A 26,474-nucleotide genomic window follows, 5' to 3' on the forward strand; every position below is an offset into this window, starting at 1 on the left:
AAGGTTTTATAACTCTGACAATATAAAAAATAGAACATTTAAATTAATTTTTCAAATAAAACTAACTACCTACATAACTTATACCTAGTAAACCATCGATAGTAAACAAACCGTAGTTTATCTATCTATTTAGTTTATGCAACAAACAAACTTTGCTAAGGTTATCCTAAAAAATACATACCTACAAATAACTTAAAAATTGTAAATTACATTGATACAAAATAAAAATAAATTTTAGAATAAAAAAGTAATTAAGAAAGAAACCTAGAAATCATACTGAAGCAAGTAAGTTCATCATGGTTTCGTATATTTCCTGCTTAGAGTTAATTTTCTCGTAAAAATTAGTTTCACATTCAGTTTTCTATTTATTTGTATCCATAGCAACGGAATGAAAAGAAGATCGAGTTTGATCGAATCCGTAGATATTAGCAACATATTTGTGAGTAAAAAAATATCGACTTTAAACAGTATCGGCGAGTGCAAAATGTTCAAAAACACGATTTGGTACAAATCTCTTATGGGGGCAGAGAAATCCTGCCTAAAAGAAGACAAGATAAAGAAGGTTCATTACAAGTTTGAGGATGGTAGAGAAATGGTAGAGGAATATAATACTGACACTGAAGTGTTACTACGAAGAGCTTGGAAAGTTAAAGGCAAGCTTGGTGGTGAAGGAAAGTGGGAGGTGGAAGTTGGAGATCCTATTCCTGATGCAACACCTAATACAGAAACAGCAGAAATCATTGAAAGTCAAGATCAGGTACAATATATATGTATAATCTAATCATTGATTTCTTTAATAATTATTTTTATTACAAGTTTTAACTGGTTAAATTATTTAATAAAAACATTACTGCTAATTTATAAGGGTTTATTATCTTGCCCCTTATTCCTTTTATTATTTTTTTTATCCTTTCTATTTTTCAATTAATCCACTACTGAATTGAATCCAATAAAAAAAAAAACATTTAGTCCAAAATTAATTTATTTCAGCCAATTTTAACAAGAAGAAACACAAGAGTAAACCTAGAATGGAGGATACGAAATCTGCCATATCCTTTAGAAACATATTCCATAAGCGCAAACAACGATGAGAAGTGCATCATTGTAAGGACTACCAACAAAAAATATTTCAAAAAGCTTCAAGTGCCTGAAATAGCAAGATTGGGCCAGCCTTTAGAGCAGGCCAATATTCAGTCTACACATCAGTTTAACACATTAATTATTATGGTATGAATTTGCTTTAGAACTTTTTAAAATTCTTCAATAAAATAAATAGTATTGCATACCTTAGTTGATGACATCAAAGCTTTGATTTCTCTAAAACATCATGTTATTGTAGAAAAGTTACTGTTGGTTGTCTGAAAACACAATATCCAATCTGAACAAAGGAACAGTTTTAACTAGATTTTAATGTTAATAGTACATACCTAAATTGTTAATACCAAAACTGATGACCTTGCATGAAGAGAGTTATGAATGAAGCAAAAGAAAGCAGCAGGGATCATGACAAGTGGAAGGATGTGGTCTATGTGTACACCTTCAGGAAAGAGGTGTATTTTATGTATGTATGTATGTTAATGGTTAATATACATTATATTAACCATTAACAGATAACCAGATATTTAATCACGTGACATCCATGGTATTGAGAGAAGTATATGTCCGGTCAACATATACTGAAGTGCTGGGTTCAACAAAAATTGAATTGCCTATATACATACATACATAAAATCACGCCTCTTTCCCGGAGGGGTAGGCAGAGACTACCTCTTTCCACTTGCCACGATCTCTGCATACTTCTTTCGCTTCGTCCACATTCATAACTCTCTTCATACAAGCTCGGCGGTTTCGGGTACTTTTGACCTGACCCTTTACCAGGACGTCCTTAATTTGATCAAGATACGTTCGTCTAGGTCTTCCCACTTCGACCTTTCCCTCCACACTCTCCTTGTATATCTGCTTAGTCAACCTGCTTTCATTCATCCTCTCCACATGACCGAACCATCTTAACATACCCTTTTCTATTCCTGTAACTACATCTTCTTTCACATCACAACATTCCCTTATCACGCTGTTCCTTATCCTGTCACTCAATTTCACACCCATCATACTCCTTAACGCTCTCATTTCCACTGCATTTATTCTGCTTTCATGCTTCTTTTGCCATACCCAACTTTCACTCCCATACATTAATGTCGGGACCAACACGCCCCTGTGCACAGCCAGTCGAGCCTTTTTGGATAGTTTCTGACTGCTCATAAAGGCATGCAAAGCTCCATTCACCATGTTCCCCGCGTTCACTCTCCTTTCAATATCACTATCATACTTGCCATCTGATGTAAACTTTGATCCTAGATATACAAACTCTTTCACTTGCTCCACTTTTTCTCCTCCAATCAAAATATTACATGCTGTCATTTCTTTCTCCATTATTGCCTATATACTTTTAAAAAAATAAATTAACTTTAATTTTTTTTTGTATGTTTCAGTATAAGAAGCCACAGCAACTACTAGACATGGATAAGGAATGGTTTGAGGAACTCAAGAAGGTGAAACCTATCAAAGATGTACCTAATGATTGCAAAGCACAATAAATATGTTTACTTTAAAGAGTTTGGTTTAGAAATTAATTCAACTTCTTATTATCAAAATACTGTTCTAATGTGTGCATTCTTATGTCTAAGCTATATTATGGTAAAGTTTCATGGACATCCATTCAGTAGTTTTTGGTGCATTCAGGTGCATAAAGATTATGTAACAATTTTTATAACTTTGTGTATGTCTACATTATCTGTCATTGTTTTTCAACTTTGCAACATAATATAACAATACAAATTCGAATAACAAAGTTATATGACATTTGAATCATAATTCATCTGATATACAGCTATAAATCTTTAATACAGTTGAACCCCGCATTCTTTGTTTTAAAGGTGGTGCAAAAATATTATATTTAACTATACTCCCATAATCTTTATAATATTACAAGGAAATGACTATTTTCAAAAACCATTTCCTTCCTTGCAGAAATCAAAAGACATATTTTTCTTAATCATTTATTTAAAACTTATAACTATAAAAACCATTCACATCAATCATCCATAACTAATGCTTTAGCTTGTTTCTTTAATTCTTCTTCATCTTCCTCTAACTTCCCTCTGGATTGTAAATATTCACCATATTGTTTAGGTATGCCCATAAATGTCTTGATTTTTTGTCTCAGTTGTTTCCAAGTTTCCTGATAGTAGTTCTTTTTGTCCCTCTCCATGGCTTTGTAGTCATGACCATATTTGTCTAATAAATATGTTATAAATTCTACTTGACCCTTTGGTAACCTGTAATTTATATAAAAATAAAATTTTCATAGGTACTTGGTATAAAACAATATTTAAAAATTTTGCTCAGGCAACTTTTTCTTTTTACTAAATCTTGGATTTTAATAGATTGCAGTTAACTTAAACAGCTGTAATATTGCAGATCTATACCGAATCACAGTACAGCACAGCCCAAACAAAGTATATGGGGTAGTCAGAGCCTAGTCTCAAAAAGACTGCACTGCCATGTTAAACTGGATGACTTAATGATGAAATTAATAAATATATACATGACAAATTTCACAGATTGAGTTAGCCTCGAAGTAAGTTCGAGACTTGTGTAAAGACATACTAACTCAACGATACTATATAATAAATACTTATTATATAAACATCCAAAACCCAGGCCATCCTCATCATGTCCTAGCCAAGTTTCAAACCCAAATAGAGTTCAGAATGTGACTTATTTGCATGCAGATTGGAAAAGCTAGTCAAAGGCATTAGCCTTTGAAATTCGGCCTCTAAAGAAAAAATCTGCATGGGGATGCCAGTAATTGCTTTCCCACATAACTCAGCACAATACTGAATGTGCTTATTACTGAAGTCCATGGGAAAGAAGGAGGATCTTGGGAGTGGTCCCATTCTAAAATGCTTTAAACCACGAATCTCAAAACATATTCAAAAGCATACTTTTCAGAAAAATATACACAAGAAACAAGTCACTGAATGAAGTAGTGAGAATTGTAATGGTTATCTACATGAAAACTTATTTTATCATCATACAAAAATCATGGCTCTTTCCTAGAGGTAAGCAAAGACTACGTCTTTCTGCTTGCCACAATCCCTGCATATTTCTTTCGCTCCATCCTCATTATTATACTTACATAAATCTCCGTTTTCTAGGTGCTTTTGACTCCTTCTCTAATAATCCAACAACATGGCCCTTAATTGGTTGTTCTTCAATATTCTGTTCCTCTTCGGATTCTGATTCCCCTTCGTTGACCATTTGCTTGGCTCTTTTAAGTTGTTGTTGCTTAAAGTTTGGTATCTTTATTGTTTTGTTTGGATCTGTTGCTAGTCCCATGTCTCTGAGATTGCGATAAGAAGACTTTCTGTGATCCCATGATTCTTTAATAACTTTACTGAAAAGATAAAATGTCTGTTTAGTTACAATATACGTAAAATCACGCATCTTTCGCGGAAGGGTAGGCAGAGACTACATCTTGCCACTCGCCACAGTCCCAACATACTTCTTTCGCTTCATTAAATCAATATAAAATAACAAAAGCAATATTGTGTGCAATGAGTAATAATCGAAAGACACTGTGATTATTACCACACCTATATCATGAAGTAACCAGCTAGACTATAAACAAACACGAGAAGAGGAAATAAAATCGGGAATATGAGAAATTTACCATAGTACTTCACCCGTATTCTCCTGCTTTTTATGCATTCTTTTACGATTTAACTTATGAAGATATTTCTTTTTACGATGTTGCTTTTTAATTTTCATATTGTTTTACTCTGATATTTGTAGAAAAATATTAATTCAGTTTAATTCTGTGCTGTGCAAAATAAGCACTACCAAAACACGTGAAATTATGAAGTTCTTGTTTTTTTTTCCACGCGGAAACGGAAAGCAAACAAAATTCCTATTGTATGTAATTTATTATTCATCGTTTGGTTAGGGTAGGCAGTATCAAAGATTAAAGTTGCTCGCTCATGATGATGGATTAAGGCTATAGGGGTGGCCAGCGTGCCAAACTTAAAACTCCTGAGTCTTTCTGGGTGTAATATGTACATAAAAAGTTGTCGAAGGCAACAATTTATCAATTTAATTAAAAAAAGATAGAATTTTATCAGATGAATAAGAAGAAGACATAAGAAGCAATTCAAAATATTTTTAATTTTTATTAAAGATTGAGATCTCATTGCAATATAAAAGCAGTTTCAGCGTAGTTATACTATGCCAAGTTAAGAGACATAAGTCTTAACATTGGCACGCGGGCTAATTATTATTTCTATGGTAATATTACATTGATAGGCCACAAATTAATTTGGCAAGTATTGATGGCATCCAGGGCCGTAATAAAATGATGGGATGTATATTGCTGTCATTGTCAAGTGTCACTGCCATGTCGGCTGAACTGTTGGCCTTGCTTGGCCGGTGTGTCTTTCTCCCTTATAGGTTATGTTGTTTTTGATGGCTCTGCTATTTTTTTTAATTATGTTAAGGAGTAATAATAAATTAATTAAATAAACTACCTTATGTAAATAATTGTTCACTTCCGAGATCCGTAAATTGTAGGTTTAATATTAGTAAGAGCCACCTCAAATAAAGCATTGTTAACCATGCCTAAAACAGGAGCCACTAGACATCAAAAATTCTTAAAATCCGAGAAAAGCAAAACAAAACTAAAAGCTAAAAAGGATTTACCGAAAGGCACAAATGTAACAAAAACAAATTTCAAGATTAAAAAGATTGTTATTAAGGAACAATTGAAAAAGCATGGCGTATCTGAAGCACTGTCCGCTAGAAAGCTTAATATAAAAGAACTCTTATCTCGCTTAAATCATTTCAACACTAATTCTCGTACAGATGCCTTGGATGGACTAAAAGAGCTTGTAACTATACACCCTGAAGTATTGGACCAAAACCTTGGACAACTTGTTCTAGGAGTATCTCCATTGGTTCTGAATATAGAAAAAGTGGTATGTGAACTTCATTTATTAAAATAAATTTAATAAAGGAGGTGGAATGATTACATGCTTCTATAATACCTGTCTGATTGGTTAGCTATGACAATAGTGCCAGTAAAATGCTTTAAATGTAAAGGAGCTATATTATTTATTCCAAGAAATTGGATACTTTATATATTTATCACATCCTCACCCCAATTGAGCCAGTTCAACTGGATAACTGTCATTATAAATATATTAAGAGTTATTTAGTTTGTAGCTTAAAAGAATAGATTTTAATATTATTTATTGATTTCAGATAAGACATGAATCCTTCAAGGTTCTTCATTCAATATTGATGAAGACAAATATAGAAAAAATTGAGCCTTTCTTTGACATCATGTCAACATACCTCAGAAGTGCTATGACCCATATAGATAACAGGATACAGGAAGATTCATTGTTGTTCCTTGATTTACTTGTTCAATATACACCACAAAAGGTGGCAGAAGACTTCCATAAAATTGTGCCCAATTTCCTAGATATGATATCAAAGTTAAGAGTTGATTCTAAGCCTGGAAGAACATTGACAGTTAACCTTGGTAGCAAGATCACAAGTGTTAAATGGAGAGTTAAAGTCCTACATCGCTTAAAAGACTATCTTAAAATATTTATAAATCATAACACCACTGGTAAAAAGGATAAGTCGCAAATTGAAATAACAAAAACATATGATAGCAATACACAAAACAACTTTTCACTATTTAACCCTAACTACATTTCTGTTTGCTGCATTTCATGCTTTTCTGCAAAACATTCAGAAAATGTGCTTGTTGTGGACGAAGTTGAGAAATTCAAAGAATATATAGATACATTAGTACCGCTGCTCTTTGAAACTTGGCTGGAGGTTTGCCCAAAAGCTAATTCTGAGAAAAACATTGAGACAATAATCAATGAAGATGCTGCTTCTTTATTAAAACATGTTTTGAATGTGTTTTCATTGATTTGGGATCTTGTACAGTACCAAAACAAAAAGAATCCTAGCTCTAAATTTCAATTTTATTTTATTCAAAAATACAAGCACCAATTTAACCAAAATTTTATGGAGGCGTTTCCATATGTTACTAATATAAGATCTAAACAAAAGAAAGCTAATAATGATCTACCCTTTGAAGATGAAATATCTGACCCAAAGCTAGTGGCTCAAAATTTAGAAATTTGTTATTTATTTGTGGTTTTGAATCCAAGTATTCATGTGAAAAATCAAAAAAATGATATCTTGTCAACTTTAAATTACATTGAGAAGACTTTCAGCCACAATACCAACGATTTGATACATAATTATGTAGTTATGATTTTGGAAACCATATTTACCTGTGATGGCTGGGCTAAAAACTTTTCTATTTTAGGTGTTCTTTTCGAGAAATTAATAGCAACTTATTTCAGTCAAAATGTATCCCATAATTTCAAACAGAACATTTTCACACTGTTGTGTAAGATAGCTCTAAATGAAAAATTGACCCATTTTCATTCTTGTGATTCTTATGAAACATGGCTCAAGAATTTGCCTGCTATTTTATTGGAAGAATCTATTTCAATTCAGACAATTAATATAATTCACTTGTTTTCAATACGTAATAACAAAATATTTAATGCAGTTGTTAAGTCAAAGTTGGTTCAAATTATTGAAAATCTACCTTTAATTAAGGTTTCTGATTACACAAATGATACAAGTAGCTATCATAAACTTTTTTCCATACTTTATTGGATTAAATGTTGGGATGATGAATCACTTACTTTATTGGAAAAACAATTACTAGATAACAAGTACAAAAGTGATTACGGCAAGTATATCTTTGATACATTAAGGTTAAGAACTGGAGGTATTTTGTAAAAGTTATTGTAAATAAAAACATGTCATAATTTAAATATTTATTTGTTTCAATAAACTCAAACACAAAGTAGATACAAATGTAACCCAAGCAGTAAATGTATGAAACAATAGGTACACAAAGGGTAACTTCAAATCAGTATAAAATGCTATTACATCCCATTATATATATAATTAAGAAGTGTATCTACTGCATATACTGTATGCACCAAATTAATAATAATTATTATGTTTTTCAAAGTATAAAACGTCAAGGAACTTAAATTGAGGAACCAGACGACATGAAGGAGATTTTATCTAACACAACATCAATATAATATGTTCACTTCTGCCTTCTTGATATTCTTTAATTACCCTACATTTTGTGAGTTTGGTAACATTATCACAATTTAATGGCTACTAACATTGCAATAATTTAACCACAAACGAATGAACTAAGTTCAAAGCAGCATTCAAGCTACTATAGAAATTATACCATAACATTTTTAGTCTAATATAACTTATGGTATAAATATTAAGCATGAGCAAATTGTATGTAATAATGGATTTTTTATAGATAAAACGATATCCATACAAGTTTTCATAAAACCATTATTATAGTTACATTTCATATAAATTCAATAAGTGGATAACAAATATTTTTTTATCTGAAGTTGAACAAATTCAATTTAGTATTGCTTCTTATGACCAATGCGCGTTTATGTACAACACTTACAATGCAGTCTACATTATTATCATACTGAATCAGACCATGCATTCCATTCTTTCAAATTCGATATGAAGCCTCATTGAAGCTATATATTCATAGTAACTAAGTATTAGGGACTAGTTTCTTCTTCCAACTAAGTTTAACAAATACAACTACTTATCAATAAAAATATTTCATCTAACGTTGTGCAGTCGCACTTTTGGCAAATTTTGGCTCAAATAATAACGTCGAATTGATACGATTCATAAAATAAACACAAATTTCTTCGATATTCCCGTCAAATAGAATTTAGAATGGCGTAGATAGATAGGTACAGCTGTACACACTTTGATAAATTTAAAATAACCACGTTTTAAGTTCAAATTGATTTATAACGATAGAAAAGTTTTAAGCATTGTTACATGGAATGGGTAGGCATGCAGAATTTTTATTATGATATTTACATAGTCATTTATGTTTATTGTGTTTTCCGTTTATTAGATTTTTTTGCGCGCGGTATTGTAGCCGAGGCCGACAGCATAGCCTGAAAATAAAATTAAAAAGTTGAAAACTAATTGAAAAAAAAAGCATAAGCATCTATATCAGACATATCACTAACTGCCACGCATTTTAAATAGCAAACACTAGCCGACCCGCTGTTTTAAACTAATTTCATTAAGTAGTAAACAAGGATTTTCAAAGAAATATCGTGACTGATATGGCTTATTTCATGGTTTTGTCCATGCATTTATATAAGTAGTGTTATATTTTATATAGTAAAGGACAGCACGGTACGAGTTTTATTTTTAGTAGTCAGCATATTTATTTAGTTATTAAATTGAAAAAAATATCAAGGAAATAAAAATCAATAAATAACAAATCGACTATTATATATATAACACAAATAGCACACATCACACTACAAATAAATAATATTAACAAAATTAGTAAACAAAGTATCAAATATTACAAAATGTTAATAGGGTTATAAATAGGGAAAATATAAATCAGCAATAACAATATTAATTTGTAAGTAACAGTACAGCGGCATTGCGATTATAATGGAAGAGCTTCATCAAATTACAAAAGGACAGCACAAGTAATAGAAACCATCAACATACTATTTCGCCTTCTGCTTTCTATAAAAGGACTCGGGACTATGGAAAGGCTTCACACGTCTGTGCTTTTCGAAGTGGTCGGTATTTCCTCATGCAATGGGACAAATTTATATTCTGGATGACTTTCTAACTTTGCTTCAATAAGTTTCTGCAGTGCATCACTCTTTTCAATTATATTTTGTGATATCGTCTCGTTATCAAAATCTGTTGCGTCTTTGAAACTTATTTGGTCATCTTCAATATGATCTGTTTTTACAATTTTATTGATATCATAACAACTTTGAAACTCATCCTTAGCTATTCGATCAACAGTCGAAGATCTTCTGCTATGATCTTCAGATGACGTTGATAACCCATCGGACTTTGCCTTCTCATCAGATTTTTGCCAAAAAGCTAATTTAGTCGGCAACTGCAATAATTTTCCGATACCAGAACTCTGCGCTTTAGGTATCCTAGCTGGCGATTTCGCTTTGTGTCGCCTTTTCTTTTCTGCTATTGGATTAATTACTTGAAGGCTTTTAGACATTCCCGATTCCATTAAAGCATTTTCAGGTAGCCTGTTAATTATATCAATCAAACTTTCTTGAGAAGTTGTACTTATAGGAATTTTCTCTTCGCCCTCTTTAATCTCATTATGTTCTTCTATTTGAGGCGGTGGAGGAGGTGCCTTAGCCTTACCATATTTACCCTTAGTTGCTTTTCTTTTGCTCTTTGGAGAATTATCTGGTGTTCCGAATGAAGCTTCGTCATCACTTTCCGCGGAATCATTTTCATTAATTGACGTATCTAGACTCGTAGTTTCTAATGATTCTTCTTTTTTAGCATTGGGGAGCTGTGATATCTTCTCTTCATCAATCGAACAAGTTGAATTTTTTTCACTTTTTTTACCAAGATCATGTGTTTTCGTTGCTTCAACAAATTTGTCATTATTTTTGACCATTTGAATTTCTATCTCTCTATCTGTAACTTCAAGTACTGGGCTTTCAATAATATTAGCAATATTAATATCTTCTTTTAAATGTTCTGTTTGAATAATAGTTGCAGTGATTTCAACATCCTGTTTTGGTTCTTTCTGTACATTATCAATCTTAATATTTTCTTTTTCTATTGATTCTCGTTGAGTCGTAGTTTCATGCGCCGCGACATTTTGGTCCCACTGATCTGTATTGTTAGTTTGTTTGTTAGAATTCAAACTAAGAGGTAAATCACCTAGCACTTGAATTATTTTAATTTGATCTCCTATATATTGGTATAAGAAAGGGGGATCAGAGTGGGATAGAAAGAGAGGAGAAGGGACATTTACGAGCGGGGGCATATTCGCAAATTCAAAAGTATCGTCGTCGTGTAGCTCCTCGATGATAACTTCGTCATCCTTTAAATAAAAACGGCTTAAGTCTAAATCAGAAAAGGTAACCTACCTATTAAAAAGAAAATAACCTAATAAATGCAATATAAAATTTAAATGCACTAGGAAACCTAGCAATAAGATTTTGTGAGTGATTTATAAATACAAATTCTACACATTGCAAATATATCAGTAAGATGTTTTACCACCACCAATATTGTTTATGATTATAAAGAAACTGATTATTATAAATGTGAATACTAAAATTTTGCACTGTTATAGAGTTACAAGAAATAACTTATTTTTTTAATTGAGCACTCCATTCCAACAATACGCTACTTTCCTTTTCTTAAATTTTGTAAAAATTCTTTTATTCTTTTTTATGATTTTTCATCCAATCCAGCACCAATCTTACCCTGAAACATCTTTATACCACCGACAATATATATTTTGATCAACCCAACATATCGTCTTATATATAATATTGAATATATGAAACAATTAAATAACTTTCTGCAAGCATTAACACCACATCATTTCCTTATAGAATTTCAATCCCGTCAGAAAATAATGATTCTATATTTCTACGAGCATAAAATGCTTATAATTATAATTTAGTGTAAATATTTAACGTTATAATCTGAAGTTGTAATGTTTTAAATCATTGTTGGTATATCTATATTATATTCATTTAAATAGTAGGTACCTATACTACAAAATAGCACTTGGTGAAATCATAAAAAAAATTACTGTCATGTTACATATTTTTCAAAACTGATTAACATACAAATGAAATTATATTTTACAGGCTGTAGTTTGTGACAGGTTTAATCTTTTTCAGACGTCTGTAAGAGCTAGTTTTTCAATAGGCAAATAATTTGCTGCGGGAGTCGCAACTGGCGCGTACGCTGGTGGAGATAAACTTTTTTTTTTGCACTCTTAGTGAATTCATACTTATATCATTAACGATAATTAGTTACCAGATTTAAGTTTATAAAGCTATACTATAGCACTGGGCTATCCTGTAATGATAGTGTAAGAATGATAAATAAATAAATATATTCGAAAGAAAAAAAAAAATAGGGCCAAAGACAAAAGTAGTGTCAATGGTGGATTTTTGCTGCTACACTGGATACAGCTGAACGAGGCCTATCAGTATTTTCAAAATTGTTGGCTGCCTACACTGCATACACCGGCATCGACAATATTCGACAGCACAGAATAGCGCAACCTACTGCCGAATTAAACTCAATAAAAAACGACCTTATTACAAGTTAATTAAAAGCAAACAAAATCTTGCTATCTCGCACGTTGCGGACAGTTTCTTTTCACGGGTTCAAATGGCGCGCTCCGATAGGCTGATATGCTCAAATATTTTCGCGCCATACAAAAATTAGACTTCAGTATACTAGTAGTATCATAAATACTGTACCACCTATTGAAAAACTAGCTATGATAATGATGATAACGCTCCCAAACAATACAAAGTTACCAGACCTCTGCGGCTTGCGGTCGTTTGATCGTGGTGACCGTGGTGCGGGCGGTGCGGGAGCGAGCTCGCGCCGCGCCGACCGAGCCCGCGCGAGTCAGCGACGCCGAGTTGTCGGCGCTCGAGTACCCGGAGCTTATGTCTTCGCTGGATTTTATGTGGCTGGAATACAATTATTGTCCTCAATTACTTCGTCCCTCTGTTTTTAGTCTCTTTGCATTCTCACCTCTCTGGAGAGGAGCCCGGGGTATGCCTTTATCATGGATCCTAGATTGGGTGAGACAAGTTTTTACTCGAAGCGACTTCCATCTCACCTCCGCAACATTTGCAGATAAACCTTACCCGTATTAGATTCATTGTTACACATCCAGTTGCCTGAATGTGCAGGTTTTGTCACGATTTTTTTTTCGAGACGAGATTAAAATTTTGACAATATTTCCATATAAGTATTGCAAAGAGAAAAACTTTGGAACTACGAAAGGAATTATGATAAAATTTTGTAAAGAGATGGACTGTTATCTTACTTCAAAGTCTACTTTTACCAATATATTTTCTTGGGTCGCTCCCAAGCCTCAGACAAAAATCTAGCAGATTTTTTCAAGGATTCATATTGCTGTCTTCACTTCGTTTACGATTATTAGGTGATACCTACTTCCTACCCACGTAGATATAAAATAATAATCAAAATTTGGTGCATACCTGAAATCTGGCTCATCAGTTCTACTGGACCTGGTGGTCCTTACGTCCACATCCACCTCCGGGAAGTACATTGGTGAACGGCTATTGGATTCAGAAGCACTGCGACGGGGCCCACTGTAAAGAAAATGTTATCTTATTTATAACTGAATTTGGACCGGACGAAGCTTGGAAAGAGATAGCATGTACAAGTCTTCAATGATGCCCTTTAAAGGAAGGGCGCAACGTAGGGGTTTTAGTAGGCTGGCATATATGGTGCCGGGAGTCCTACACTCTTCCGGCTGAAGACCGGGAGGTTGTCCATAAAGAGGATTTGCCCTTCGATAACAAAAAAACCCTTTCTTTTTATTTACTCGCGAATCGCCCATCATGTAGACAAGAATTTAAAATTGAACCAGGTACTGTATACACAAACTGTAAACCGCAGCTCCACGGTAAATTCCCATTTTTCCTTGAAGGTCTTTTTATCTCCATGTTAAATTTTTAGTCAATATCGGTCCCGAAGTCGTAAAAGGCGACTAAGGGAATAGACATATTCATCTAGTGCAAGCTTCTAAGGATCTGGTAACAAAGTAAAACAGGCTGTTTCTACTCTGTCTACCCCTAAAGGCATAAAGACGCGGATTATATATATATATATGTAAGTACCTCTTAACGCCCCGTCGTACAAGTCTTGGTTCTCCCAACACGTCATCAGCCTCGTCTGTTCCTCTCTCCTCTCTTGGATCGCACTCCGTCAGGTCTGACAGACTGTAACTCTTGCGCAACTGTTGGACTAGACCTCCGCCGCCCTGTATAGAGTTTCAAATAATTAAAATACCTATTCGTTCGATGTTTGAATAATTATTTGAATAGACATCACAGAAAGAAATGTAATTTTATAAACTTGCTAAGCGTTAATGATTTTGACCGTAATCTGGCAAAAAAACGTTCAATTACGATGAATAATCAAATCGTAATAGACTTAGTTGATAATTAAAACGGTCGCAACGTGTTGAGAATATACATCTAATGAGAAATAGCTTTTAAACAAAATTTTCTTTAAATTAATATTTCCTTCGGTCACACTTAGATACGGCGTTACTACGTAGTAGACCACTTTCTCTATAGAGTCATAAAACGAAACTAAAATAAAAATTAAAAGAAATATATACTTACACAAATCAGCAGTTTTGTGACTGTTACAATAAGCTTTGTCAGGTAAAGCATGCATTAGACACCTAAGCCTGTCGCTTAAGCTGCACTATTTATAAATGAAAATGTACGCATTATTTTTACTGTTTATTTTAAAATACAAAATGAATTAAGCTAAGTCAGTCACACGTTTAAAACTAAAGCGCCTAACGCGCTTCACAAAACATACAAGCTCACAATATTTATATCTAAACATTTACTAAATCTTTGAATAACACGTCATGCTATGTGAAGGTTCGCACACTTGTAAATCAAGTTGTGATCAGTAAAATAATTGAAAGATAAAAAATATTGATAAAGGCAAAAAATAAATGTTCTGATAGTATACATTTCCTAAAAGCACGCGAAGATATCAGTGTAGGTTCCACTGGCAGAAAATGCCTTATGGCATAAAATCCATCTTTTGCACATTTAACGTGCACAAGTTTAAATAAATAAATAGGCGAGGAAAAAAATAAATCAAAGACGTGATCACTTTTTTTAATTGAAATTGCTCGTTGAGCAACTCATACGATTGCAACAAATATTGGACAAAAATAAAGTACCTAAATAACACATTAGTACCTAAATGTATTGTAATGACACAAATTCTAAAAATGGACGAAAATTCAAGCGAAATAGTTAGTCGTTGTATTGTTTCGCAACTAAAAAATCTAACCTTTTTCGCCCGCTGTCTAGAAACCTTGACTTACAAGTGCAAAAATACTTTCATATTTTACAGGAATATTACAATACTAAGATTGTGCGCGTTTCAGGAACAAACAGCAAAACAAAGAGGATATGATATTAAGATATATTTTTAAATGTGATGCATATGGATGGATTTAAATCGAAAAAGGTAAGAAAACTTTGGTATCAAAAGATATATATAGCCAGTATTATGGCAAGAAAGTACAAAACATAAAAAATAAAACCGTCGGAAATTACGGATATACTGAAAATTACGAGTCCAATGCGAAAGTAGTTTCCCTAAACCATCTAAAGATCACAGTTTAATTATTGAAATCGCCTATTAGTCGACCATCACTTCTTTGCTTTTGGCAGATTGACTTCTGGTCTTGCGCCCCCTAGACCTGCTACGGGGCTTCTTTTCTTTTTCCTTCCCAACATTACGCTTTCTCAAGACCTGGCCTCGGCTACGAGCCGCGCCGGGTACGAAATCGGGGTCATTGACATCACCATCGCCACTGACATCTTGAATAGGAGCATCGTTGTCTAGTTCGACTATCTCTACGATTCCTGGGAGGTTCTCTCCACCTTGCTGGTATTCCAAATCGTCGTACATGTCTTGATAGCCATCCGTGACGTCACGATCGGCTATGGCTCGTCTGCCCCGAACGTTCTTGTCTTGCTCGGGCGTTGGCAAATTGAGGTTCTGCGTGGTTCAAGAAAGGATATTTTGGAAAAGACAGGTGGGGAAGGGGAGAAATTAAAAAAGCGTGTTAATAAAATTAAAAAGAAAATAAATTAGCGGCGGTGTAAAAAAATGTGAGGAATTTCAAAATGTTCTCCGACGTGGCCATGCTTGTTGACAAAACATAGCGGATGGTTTTGTTTGTTCGCTTGTTTGTGATAAGTGCTTTTAGACTGTTTCTAACAGATTTGCTATGGATACAAAGCGGTGAAAAATTAGCACTTTGTGAAAGCAGATATTTGCAAAAAAATACGCACTTGTTATAAACAGGTTTTGTGATCAAACATGCCACACCTTCGTCTTAGTGTTCGGTAAACAATGCCAAAAATAAATCATAAAACGACAACAAAAAAATAACGAGACAACGAAAATTCATCATTTACTTGAGTATTTACATGGAATACTGATAAAAATATACTTAGTTCATTCGTTGACTCATTAACACATGATATAAATCTAATTAAAATATGGAACTCGTGAATTTGTATTTTGTTAAATGTTATATGCCAAAAACCATCCAAATTCCAATTTTAAAACTGTTTCCACGAAAACCTTTAATATATTAAAAGGCTAAACATAAAGTCTTTATTTGTATTATTTTAACTGTGCATGCTATTAAAGGTTTGGTCCATATAGAGTTGTATCTGCTTACCTTTATGGCAGTCTGCATAATGACGGTGGTAGCATAGTTGACTCCTTTCGTGCCCAAATTCAGCACAGTGTGATAACCCTGGTCTTTGGCCTTCGCTATGTACTCATCTATTTCCTGAAATTTGCAAAAACATTATGTTAATATCAATATATTTCTTTATGATTAAGTAGGTATTTAAAAATATTGGTCGAATTACTTAAATCTAACAGGTTCTAATCTAACCTTATTTACTAACACTTGATTACATTAAACCGCGTTCTGGTAGTAGAAAAAAGTAATTGTTTTCATTAAGTTATTGTTTTCATTTTTGTCTTTCTGTCCACACAAAGCATCATCAATGTATTTAAAACCCAGCAATTTGAATACATATCTGTCTCTCAACACATTAATCTCCTGTTAAAACAAACCGTCACACATTGTAACAGTAGTGACATAAGATCATTTTGGTACGTCGCCAAAACAACGCCAAAGATAAATTTCGCTATGTATAAAGACTGAACCAAATTTTCCGAAAAACAAATAATAGACATATTATGTAGAATGTGGGTGTGTGTGATTTCAATAAATGGCATTTGCATACGTTGCATAGAGTTTCATCCACTAAATATAAACTCTTGTTTAACCTTTCTTGTAGGCGAGTGAAGTTACTTCACATTCATACCTCAATACTCAATAGACGATTATTCATCAATCATGTTTTGAAGTAGATGAAGCAAAAGAAGTATGCAGTGATCGTGGCAAGTGGCAAGATATCTCTACCTTCCCTTTCCTTGATACAATATGTTTTTTTTTTTTGTAACTATAACACCTGATGTAATACCATGACGACTCTTACACGTAGCAATTCGCAGATAACAGTTATATCAAGCCAATACATACCTGTTCCCTTCTGCATAAAGCTGGATGCACAAACTTCCTGTACAAAATGGAAGATCCCTTCGTAGCAGGCGACAGGAGCCACAGGACTAGCACTATCTTTACTTCGTAGTAGAAGGGGAACCACGACAGAAACACGTCGGTGAACGTCTCTGTGCATGTGAACAGGGCGAAAACTATCCAGTACATCATCCATTTTACCTGGAAATTGTATTAAACATAAATTATAATATATATTCTGTTACATATCTACTTCTTTAAAGTCTTTGAATCATAATAAGGTGGGTAATGTAGGTGCATACTAAATTTCAATGGCGTTCCAGTCATTAAATTGGTAAAGTAGGTTTTATTTGTATTTACCAGATTATGAAAGAGGAACCAAATTATATATTTTCTGAGTTACTTATAATATATTGAGTTAAAAAAATGTGAGTCAGACAAGTCTATTGACATAAAGATAACGATAACAGGATAATGTATGTAAATGTAAATAAAAAATAAAAACGCAAAATCTAAATGCAGTAAAACGCCTCGAAATAGAAAACCTCTATGCTTTGGAGGAGGAAATACCGTAAGTATTCAACAATAACAATGAACAATTGTAAGTACATTCATTTACACATGAAACAAAAGATGAGCACAAAACAATATGAGCACGAGCACGAAGCACGCTCCACCAATTAGCCGTAGGAAGTCGGGAACAAGGTAAAGGACACACGGGAACTGAAGCGTTTCAAACAACTTGAGCATGCACCCGTAACAAGGCCACATCTAATCTAACTGACCATTACTTTTAAATCCAATTCAATATGACATTGAAAACATTCCTTTCACCCAACAAATACAAATAAAGGAATAAACACTCACGTATTCTTTCAAGTTCTTCGTCCGTACAGCTTTGTATGATGCGTAAGCCGGGTAGAGGGTCCCGAATACCAATCTGCAAAACGGATACACGACCAAATAAGAGATCATTCTGGGGGCGAATATTCCAGTCGTCACGGCTAGGACACCAAAGTTCCCCAAGCTAACACTGGGGATGCATTTGCTAAGGGCGATCCATATATTCACTGCGAACCGATTCCAGACTCGTCCTCTCGGGTGTTCAAGAAGGGAGTCATCGTAATCGTCGTAGCCTTCATCGATGTTAGGATCGTATTTGACGATTTCGCTGCCGCTGGTTTCTTGGATTTTGTTAGAGACACGTGCGTATTCAGCCTCCAACTGGTTGACAATGAGTCGGACGCTGGACAAGCTGAGACTAAGCGGTGGTAGGCGATAGTTGTCGTCACGGTAACGCTTGCGACCCGACTCCATGGATACGGAACATCATGAGATTTGGCGATTTGTTTAACTACTCATAACATTGTCCGTCCAAGTGCGCTGTATTGTTTTGCATACACGTGCACTCGCTTGTAGTATAATTGATGAGACTGAGTTAAGATGTATCTGGATGATTGGCGTGATTCTGTATTCTAAATTGTGAATCAATAACGGTGTTCAGTGAGCACACTGATTGTTGCGATTAGATACGTGGCTATTAACACATTAGAGATATACACATTTGAATAACAAACTACTTATTGTTTTACATGCTAATGATCACTGGACTATCGCTAAATCAATTCTGAATAGTTACGAAAATTATATTATATTAGATGCTCCTACAGTGAGGGAAAATATCGTGAGGAAACCAGTACATTCAGGCAACTGGATCTGTAACCATGATCGATCCAATGCGGGTTAGGTTTATCTGCAAAGGTTGCGGAAGTCAGATGGAAATTGCTTTGTGTAAAAACCTGACTCACGGAATCCAGGATCCATGGTCAAAGGCGTACCCCGGGCTCCTCTTCAGAGTTGTGAGGATGCAACCGGGACTAAAGCCAGGAGGAAGAAGATTGATTCTCAGTTTGATAAGTATTTAGAAACTGCATAAATGCCTCAACAAAGCATTAAGCTAACCTGGTAGCCGACAATTCAGTCTGGAAAATAATATTATCCGATAAATTTCATTCTATATGTGCACAGTCCGGTAAAGTGCAAGAGTCCGTGACAATATAACGAGTTACCACTAAATACTGAATCGGACAACAAAAGAAAAAATGGAATGCTCTATTCCGGCTTTTCCAAATAGAAGGTGGAATTAGATACAGAATACAAGCGTGAAACTACAGTCGAAAAAATGAAATTTTTTGTCGTATATGAAATATAAATTTATCGATTGAAGATTCCTCAATATAAAGTGATGAGGAATAGACGAACGCCAAATACGTTTGTTATTCTTTTTAAATCCTGAAGTAAGAAACAACCAAAGCAGTTCTTCAACGAATGATAAATTATAAATGGCAGACGACATCGTTTAACCATCGCCAATTTAAAATGCTCTACCCCTCTCCTTGAATCTAGTTATACAGACAGCAACAGCTGCCCAGACATGGAATCTAGCTACGCTGGACGACTTTAAAAATAAACAAGCCAATTGCATTCTTATTGTATGTATATCTATTCTAGGTATGTACTATACAGAAACAAAAAGGCTGCATAGACGACCAGTTGGTCCACGAGGAAAATGGTTACTTTCGAACAATAAAGATTTTTTGATTAGTAGAGATAGAATAGATTTTTTTTGCATATAGACATTAGATAGCATTTTCACCGGACGTCAATTTACAAATATAGATCTCTTAAATCGTGGACGAATGGACATTGTCTTCATAAAAGAGAAATATATTATTAGCTTTGTCAATAACTTGTTTATTTTAACAGTTGCGTTTTGCTTTGCTACAGGTGAAGGTACTGCTTGTAAAATCGCTTTACGAATAATTGAAAAAGAATGCCCATATATGATAGTTATTAATATAACCTTATCGAAATTATTACAACTTCAATTGCTAAGGCAATTTATATGTATGTAAATCTTTTGAATTGCTCTACATACTCGTTTCCCCCATATTTAGAGTACTGAAGATTTGGTGGACTTGGTCATTCTATCAGTATCTTCTAAGACCCAGCCTAACCATATTTCGCCGACTTTGCGACTTAAAATCAATTAACCGGAATATCAGTGACGATACCTGCTTAATATCACGCCAAGTGGAACGCCTGGACACGAAATGAGAACATCTTGCGGAACGAACATGCGTGTACGTTGATTTCACAACCGCCTATAGCCAAATCTCAAAATAAATAGGCAAAGAAACACGATCCATATGCTCCAAATAAGTGAAATGGTCCCAGATTAGACATTTGTTTATGAAAATTTCAGCAATGACGTCAGTCCGGTCGTAAAGGGTAATGTAGAACGTGACTTTTACAGGTTCTAGTTGGAAGGACAAAGGAAGGGATCAAGGACTACCTTGAGAAGAACGCCACACGTATTTTATGAAAACAAAAATTTTAGAGGTCAACAATTAAGCGCCAAAATTATGAAACCCTCCGGAGATCATTATTTTAAAACACACAATGATAAACAATTATTACAAGTACCGGTATAGTGACGCAAGTTACTAATGTGAAATGAGGCGTAAAACTCATCGGACCGTAAACAAAGTTCAGTGTATTGATTTACCAACTTCAATCATTTAACACCAGGATCAATACTTAGTATAAAAATATTACTGATTTCCTTTCAACATAACCCACTTTCTAAATAATGGCCATAATTTATCAAGTCAAAAATACTTCGAAACTTTTACAACGAATTCATAAATGTTACGTGGGTTGAGCAAATGATGTCATTTACGTCGAAATTTAAAACCACCAATGAAAAATATGCCTTTATATGACGACAGTAATAGCTTGTCTACCATACGTAGAAAATGGTAAAATGTAAGCACGAAGGAATGAAACTTAAGACTATCCTTACTTCGTGAGTAACAAAATTTATTGCCACGTTCTACACCTTTAGTGATTTTTTTTTTGGGGTCGATATCCCATCCGATGTTCTTGCTGCCAAAGCAAATAAATCATAGGCTCATAAAATGGTTTCTTATAACTATAGACGCATGTAGGCTTACATTACAAAAATACATATCTCCCCCGCGGCGATAGCATATCGTGTAGGTCAAGTACCTGCATACAGTTCATGCATTTGCATTGTGCATCCTGAAGACTCATCCAAGAATCCTTTGTTTTGGAGTTGAGAGCTAATGCATAGTAGATGACCTACCAGCTGTTATTGGGGTCAGGCACATTTTGTTCATCTGTTCACAATGTCACTTTACACAATTGCTTAATGCGTCATGTGGCGTTTTTTTAGGTAAATCAAACTTATAAATGAAAACATACACAGGTGGTAGCTATGTAGTATGATTTAGAACTTTAATGTTTTTTTTTTTTAATTAAAATGCTCATTAATGTTTAATTGGGCATCTAGGAATAAAATTTAAACCATCTCGGGATGAGCTTCAAAAGGATAACCATTGTGATCTTGCATGAGTCACGCACATGTCAAAACAACTACGAGTGCGATTATTTCTAATGACTACGTAACGAGTTTTCTAATTGAAATGTTTTGAGGAGTTTAAAGGAACTTATCAGAATAAATCATTCTTTATGCAATGGGCGCCCAAAATGAAAAGGGTATAAAAATTGCTGTAGAAGTCAAACCAAAATCTATATAGTACATATTATTAAATATTCTTATTTATAAATATATAAAATTAACCTAAATTCCGTGTACGTTACTGAGGCATCCGGCTTCACCGACAATGAACATTATGGATTCATTCTGAACGACTGAGTACTGCTACACGCCAAATATGGCCCGAAGCGTGCATCGTGCCGCCTCTTCATTCTCTATCCTTAAGGTCGATGAAACGAGCAGCAGAACATGTATAGAAATTAATTACCTGTTTAGTCTTAAAACGAAATTCAGAATAGATGAATTAAATATGAATAAGACCAGCAAAGTGACCGTAAACAATAAAAGAATATTTATAGAGATGAAGGGTCATACACATATAGACATTTTGGGATTTTCTTAATATGGCACAAACACGCAAATCAGTAAGACTTTCAAATGAAAATATCACTTTTCATATAGTATTCACATTACTTGACAAGTTAGGTTAAAGCACACGTCCCACGGCGAAGAGTAATAATGCATCATACACATAAAACTATTGATACCAATAACTATAACTAGCCAAACAACAAAACGTTACTTCCTATTCAACACATTGCAATATGCGGTCAAGCGTGCATCCAACTGCTCATTTAAATTTCAAAGCAGACGCACAAATAGACGTGGTTTTTATAGCAAGGCGTTCACTTATTTAACATCCTTGATAATATTATATTTACTGCCAATGATCCAAACTGGGTTAGGCAAAGTTCAGACGTGACGGTAGTCACTCAGTATTTCGTACTTCTGGACCGAAGATATCAGATGGTATCCCGACTCCTCAGAGAAAATTCGTTCGGGAAAGAGTCAGGGGGATAGTGATGAAGGTAATATTTATTCTAGAGAAAAAGACAAGCAAGAAACAGCAAATTTGTTAAAGTTTAACCTACCCTAACTACTGTTACTGCACAGTGAGGCCATTAGAAATCGGGGTAAAACGAATTCGTCAAGGCCCTTGATTGTCTTTAGTCTCGGTGAACGTAACCGTGAAGTGCAAATGATGTTTCTAAGACAAACAAATAGAAGATAGGATCAAATTGTCCGCCCACAGCCATATAGATAGACAAATATGGGAGCGTCTCGGCGGAAACAGTCTCAGCAAGTTTGACAGATTAATCACCGGAACTTGAACAGTTTACAAGACAAAGAACTTGGGTATGACTTTGCACCGCAATGTTCAAAATTCGTGGGTTTGGTATGACGGAGACCCTTGTTTATCAAGGGAATATAATGCATGCCACTGTACATCCAGTTCACACGTTCAGTAGCCATTGCGCTAATTATGCCATAGTTATTTTCGTATTGTGTACCCTACATTGCTGCCCGTGCTGCTACATCATTACAACTTTCAAAAACTAAACATGATTCATATTGCTGAATTAGATAAAGGTAGGTACCTACTAACCTTGAATAGACTTAAATTCTAAAAAGTGGTTTTGTATTTTATATAAATATTTTGTTTGGTGATATTCGACATGCTCATTTATGATTCTGGTTAAAGGTTAAATAAAATAAGACAATTGCATGAATAGACTTTTCTATAATAATAAAGCAACGGCAAAAAAATTACATACCACTTATATATAAATAACTACAACATGATCTTCGTAATATATCGTTATTCGAATATCGATTTTCGTACGATAAGACATTTTAAATATTAACAATGTCACCCGTAAAACTGGGTAAAGGTACACGTAATGCAGGCAAGGCTGCGCTTAAAAAGGCAAGACGAGTGATTTCAATAAGACCATAATGTGTCGGAGTCAAGGTATACAAGCGCACACACGTGTAGCTGGTAGATATAGCGCACTCGGAACTTATCACTTCGATAAACGAGGTCCAATAAAAAAAGTCCGTAAATGAATCACACTACAGTTAGGTGTCAACGCACTTCACTTGTTGCATAGAAAACGTCGCGGGCGCAGGCGGAAAGCGCTTCTGAGTTCGACTAAAGCTTGCTGCACCCCAGAGGCGAACGGCCGAGGCTTACCGAAATAGCACCCGGCAGTACAGGGATGCCCTGACACAGATGATGACGAATTCCGCGGCTAACAAGTTGCTTTGTTAGATACGCCACTGGAGATGTTTCAAAATATGACTGCACTCATGTATTCTTGTTGGAATACTTGTGCTTAGCGATCTTGGTAGCGCCAGGGAATATGATTTTGTATTATTTCTAATTTTTCACTAGTCAATGTTTAATTATAAATTATACAAGAACAATCTGCTCTTCAAGAAAGTTGGAAACTGTCTGAGAGTGAATAAAAGAATAATTGCTGGTGTGCCAAATATTAGAATGGAACATCCCAAAGTCAAAAATGATTGGAAATGTGCCAGCATTAGAAGTGTGAATAAAAATGTTTGACTAGAAGACACAAGCACCTAAAATTATTTATGTAAATTATTATAGCTTTCCCCATGGCTTTGCTCTTGCAAATAGATATTTTCCACAATTTTTATGAATTTCTATTTCTAAAGGTAGATGCAAAGTAGAGTCTAATTCTCTGTACTAAAAACAAAAATAAAATATAATAATAAACTCAAAATCTCATACTACACAACAACTATCACATAATAAAATAACAAACTTTAAGAACTCAATGATTTAGCACAAATAACAACCTAACATTTCTTTGACAAATAACTAACACATTTCTTCCTAGAAATCATCACAAATGTAAGCCCATCCAATTTTTTTTCTTTTGTTTGAAATGTTTCTCACTGGTCCCTTTCATTTGTTTTATTTTTTACTTTATGTAAACCATTTTGTAATAAAATATGACAACTAACTTAATCACTAAATATTATATTATAAAAAACAAACATTTTCTGTCTGTATGTATGTGCTAATCTGTAAAGACGGATTTTGTTCTTGTTTAAAATGTTGGAAAGGTTTTCTGAGGTAGGTTTATATCTATGAATGCTATCCATGCGAAGCTGGGGCGGGCCGGGACGGGGGCATTGAACGGTATTGTAAGTTTATTGGATAAACTACAATCCAATTATTAGCTGAAAGTTTAAGGATACAGCAGCGCTAAACTTTATGTCAAAGAAAGATAATTCGAGAGATCTGCAGAGTTTACAATTAATGATATGGCATATGACGGAGAAGAATAAGGGAGAATACCTTATTTGATTGTTACTAAAATACTAGTAGCCATTTGTAAAACTGGATGTTATGAAGTGTTACTGGTTTTTAAAGACAAAGTCACTTCTTAGTGCTTATCTAATTTATTTTATTGATCACAACCAGTCTTTCACAGCTCTGAGTTTACCTAAATTATTAATATAATTAATGCAACAAATATTATTTCAGATAGGTACATAGACATACCAACAAAATTATTGTGGAATCTCTTGGGTAGTTACGGACGAATTGTAGATTCTAGTGAGAAGAAATGGAGGAATGGATGGAAAATGTCCTAAAAAGGATCAAACACAGCAATTATTAAAACGTGAAATTGCTACGTTTCAAAACCAAGGACAAACAAAGTACGATGAGTGGATTGGATTTGGTGATGATGAAAGTAGACGTAAATGTCAACAAAAAAATTTAAGCAAGATACAATGCAAGGAGCTTGATGTAAGAGCAGAAATAATTAAATTTTATTATTTAGCACGCCATTTTTATGTAATTGCATATTGCCTCGAATATTGTTCAGATCTGAACAAAGGAAGGATCGAATAGATGTAAAAATAAATTGGCTGAAACGTCACAATAAAATTAATTGAACTTAGTGCAAAAAAGAAACCAGTGCAAAACTCACATAACCAACCGCGAGATAATCGCCGATATCATATTAGTATTCACATGAAAAATCCACTTCAAATAATCACAAAAGTAAACATGACAAAACACAACCGTTCAGCAAAAAGTCTTGACCGCCATATTGAATAAAACTGATGTTTTGATCACGTGACCCTTGAAATCAATATGGCCAACCTGTCAATGTCAACTGTGGTATGGCATGTGGCATGAAAAGAAAAGGAAAAGCGCCATCTATTGTCGAATAGCTGAATTATTTTCAGTGTCACGATTGTATTTTAAAAAGTAATACCTAGGTACTTAATTTATTAAACTTCAAGATGTAAAAATAAATGTAAGATGTGAAAAAAATATTTTAAAATACAGACACAAGATAATTTGTAAAAATGCTGACCTTCGTTTGCACGTTGGATAAGATTCTGTAATCAATGTAAGGAACTTCTTGCAACATACGAAAATGTAAATAAAGACGAATTGTTTCCATTTGCATTTTATTTATTAATTTACCTATCATAGTTCGTAATTTGTCGCACTATTCATCAAGATTCTCAAAATTAGTTTCGTAACGAGGACCTAGAATGTTATGATTTTGTACTGCCATCTATGAGTTTATAAAGTAACTAATAAGAATCTTTTACGCAATCTACGTCTACGTTGTTCACGTTATCCATTGAAAGCATAGAAATACGTCTATTTCGGAATACCTAACAACCTGCTTCTAC

The 26,474-nt window shown here is 34.1% G+C and overlaps 4 protein-coding genes across 7 annotated transcripts; 2 read left to right on the plus strand and 2 right to left on the minus strand.

Annotated features, from left to right (window-relative positions):
* The first annotated feature begins 19 nt into the window (after positions 1-19).
* Positions 20-2,610, plus strand: LOC106135395 (protein DPCD). 2 transcript variants are annotated; one of them, XM_013335691.2, is made up of 4 exons: positions 20-285; positions 469-757; positions 991-1,227; positions 2,490-2,610. In XM_013335691.2, exons 2-4 carry the CDS (start codon positions 485-487, stop codon positions 2,592-2,594), a joined length of 615 nt encoding a protein of 204 aa, XP_013191145.2. In that variant the 5' UTR covers positions 20-285; positions 469-484; the 3' UTR covers positions 2,595-2,610. The 2 variants fall into 2 exon arrangements, with proteins under 2 accessions (XP_013191145.2, XP_013191136.2); XM_013335682.2 differs by having other exon boundaries at positions 22-285; positions 382-757.
* Positions 2,611-3,048: 438 nt separating this feature from the next.
* On the minus strand, positions 3,049-4,957 carry LOC106135409 (nucleolar protein 16). Its single transcript, XM_013335702.2, has 3 exons — positions 4,733-4,957; positions 4,199-4,456; positions 3,049-3,335 (listed from the first exon to the last, which is right to left on the minus strand). The coding sequence occupies exons 1-3, from the start codon at positions 4,828-4,830 to the stop codon at positions 3,092-3,094; spliced, it is 600 nt and encodes a 199-aa protein (XP_013191156.2). The 5' UTR covers positions 4,831-4,957; the 3' UTR covers positions 3,049-3,091.
* A 504-nt stretch (positions 4,958-5,461) lies between these two features.
* LOC106136738 (testis-expressed protein 10 homolog) lies at positions 5,462-7,925 on the plus strand. Its single transcript, XM_013337379.2, has 2 exons — positions 5,462-6,029; positions 6,316-7,925. Exons 1-2 carry the CDS (start codon positions 5,670-5,672, stop codon positions 7,888-7,890), a joined length of 1,935 nt encoding a protein of 644 aa, XP_013192833.2. The 5' UTR covers positions 5,462-5,669; the 3' UTR covers positions 7,891-7,925.
* Positions 7,917-25,920, minus strand: LOC106136746 (uncharacterized). Of its 3 annotated transcripts, XM_060945378.1 has the most exons (8): positions 25,754-25,920; positions 18,227-18,299; positions 17,363-17,560; positions 16,484-16,597; positions 13,872-14,014; positions 13,227-13,340; positions 12,536-12,689; positions 7,917-11,065 (listed from the first exon to the last, which is right to left on the minus strand). In XM_060945378.1, the coding sequence occupies exons 1-8, from the start codon at positions 25,783-25,785 to the stop codon at positions 9,746-9,748; spliced, it is 2,148 nt and encodes a 715-aa protein (XP_060801361.1). In that variant the 5' UTR covers positions 25,786-25,920; the 3' UTR covers positions 7,917-9,745. The 3 variants fall into 3 exon arrangements, with proteins under 3 accessions (XP_060801361.1, XP_060801360.1, XP_060801359.1); XM_060945377.1 differs by lacking the exons at positions 16,484-16,597; positions 17,363-17,560; positions 18,227-18,299; positions 25,754-25,920 and adding an exon at positions 14,382-15,427 and having other exon boundaries at positions 7,917-9,119; positions 9,697-11,065; XM_060945376.1 differs by lacking the exons at positions 16,484-16,597; positions 17,363-17,560; positions 18,227-18,299; positions 25,754-25,920 and adding an exon at positions 14,382-15,427.
* Positions 25,921-26,474: the final 554 nt, after the last annotated feature.

This window comes from Amyelois transitella, chromosome 8 (assembly GCF_032362555.1).
Source record: "Amyelois transitella isolate CPQ chromosome 8, ilAmyTran1.1, whole genome shotgun sequence".
In the NCBI taxonomy this organism is placed as follows: Eukaryota; Metazoa; Arthropoda; class Insecta; order Lepidoptera; family Pyralidae; genus Amyelois; species Amyelois transitella.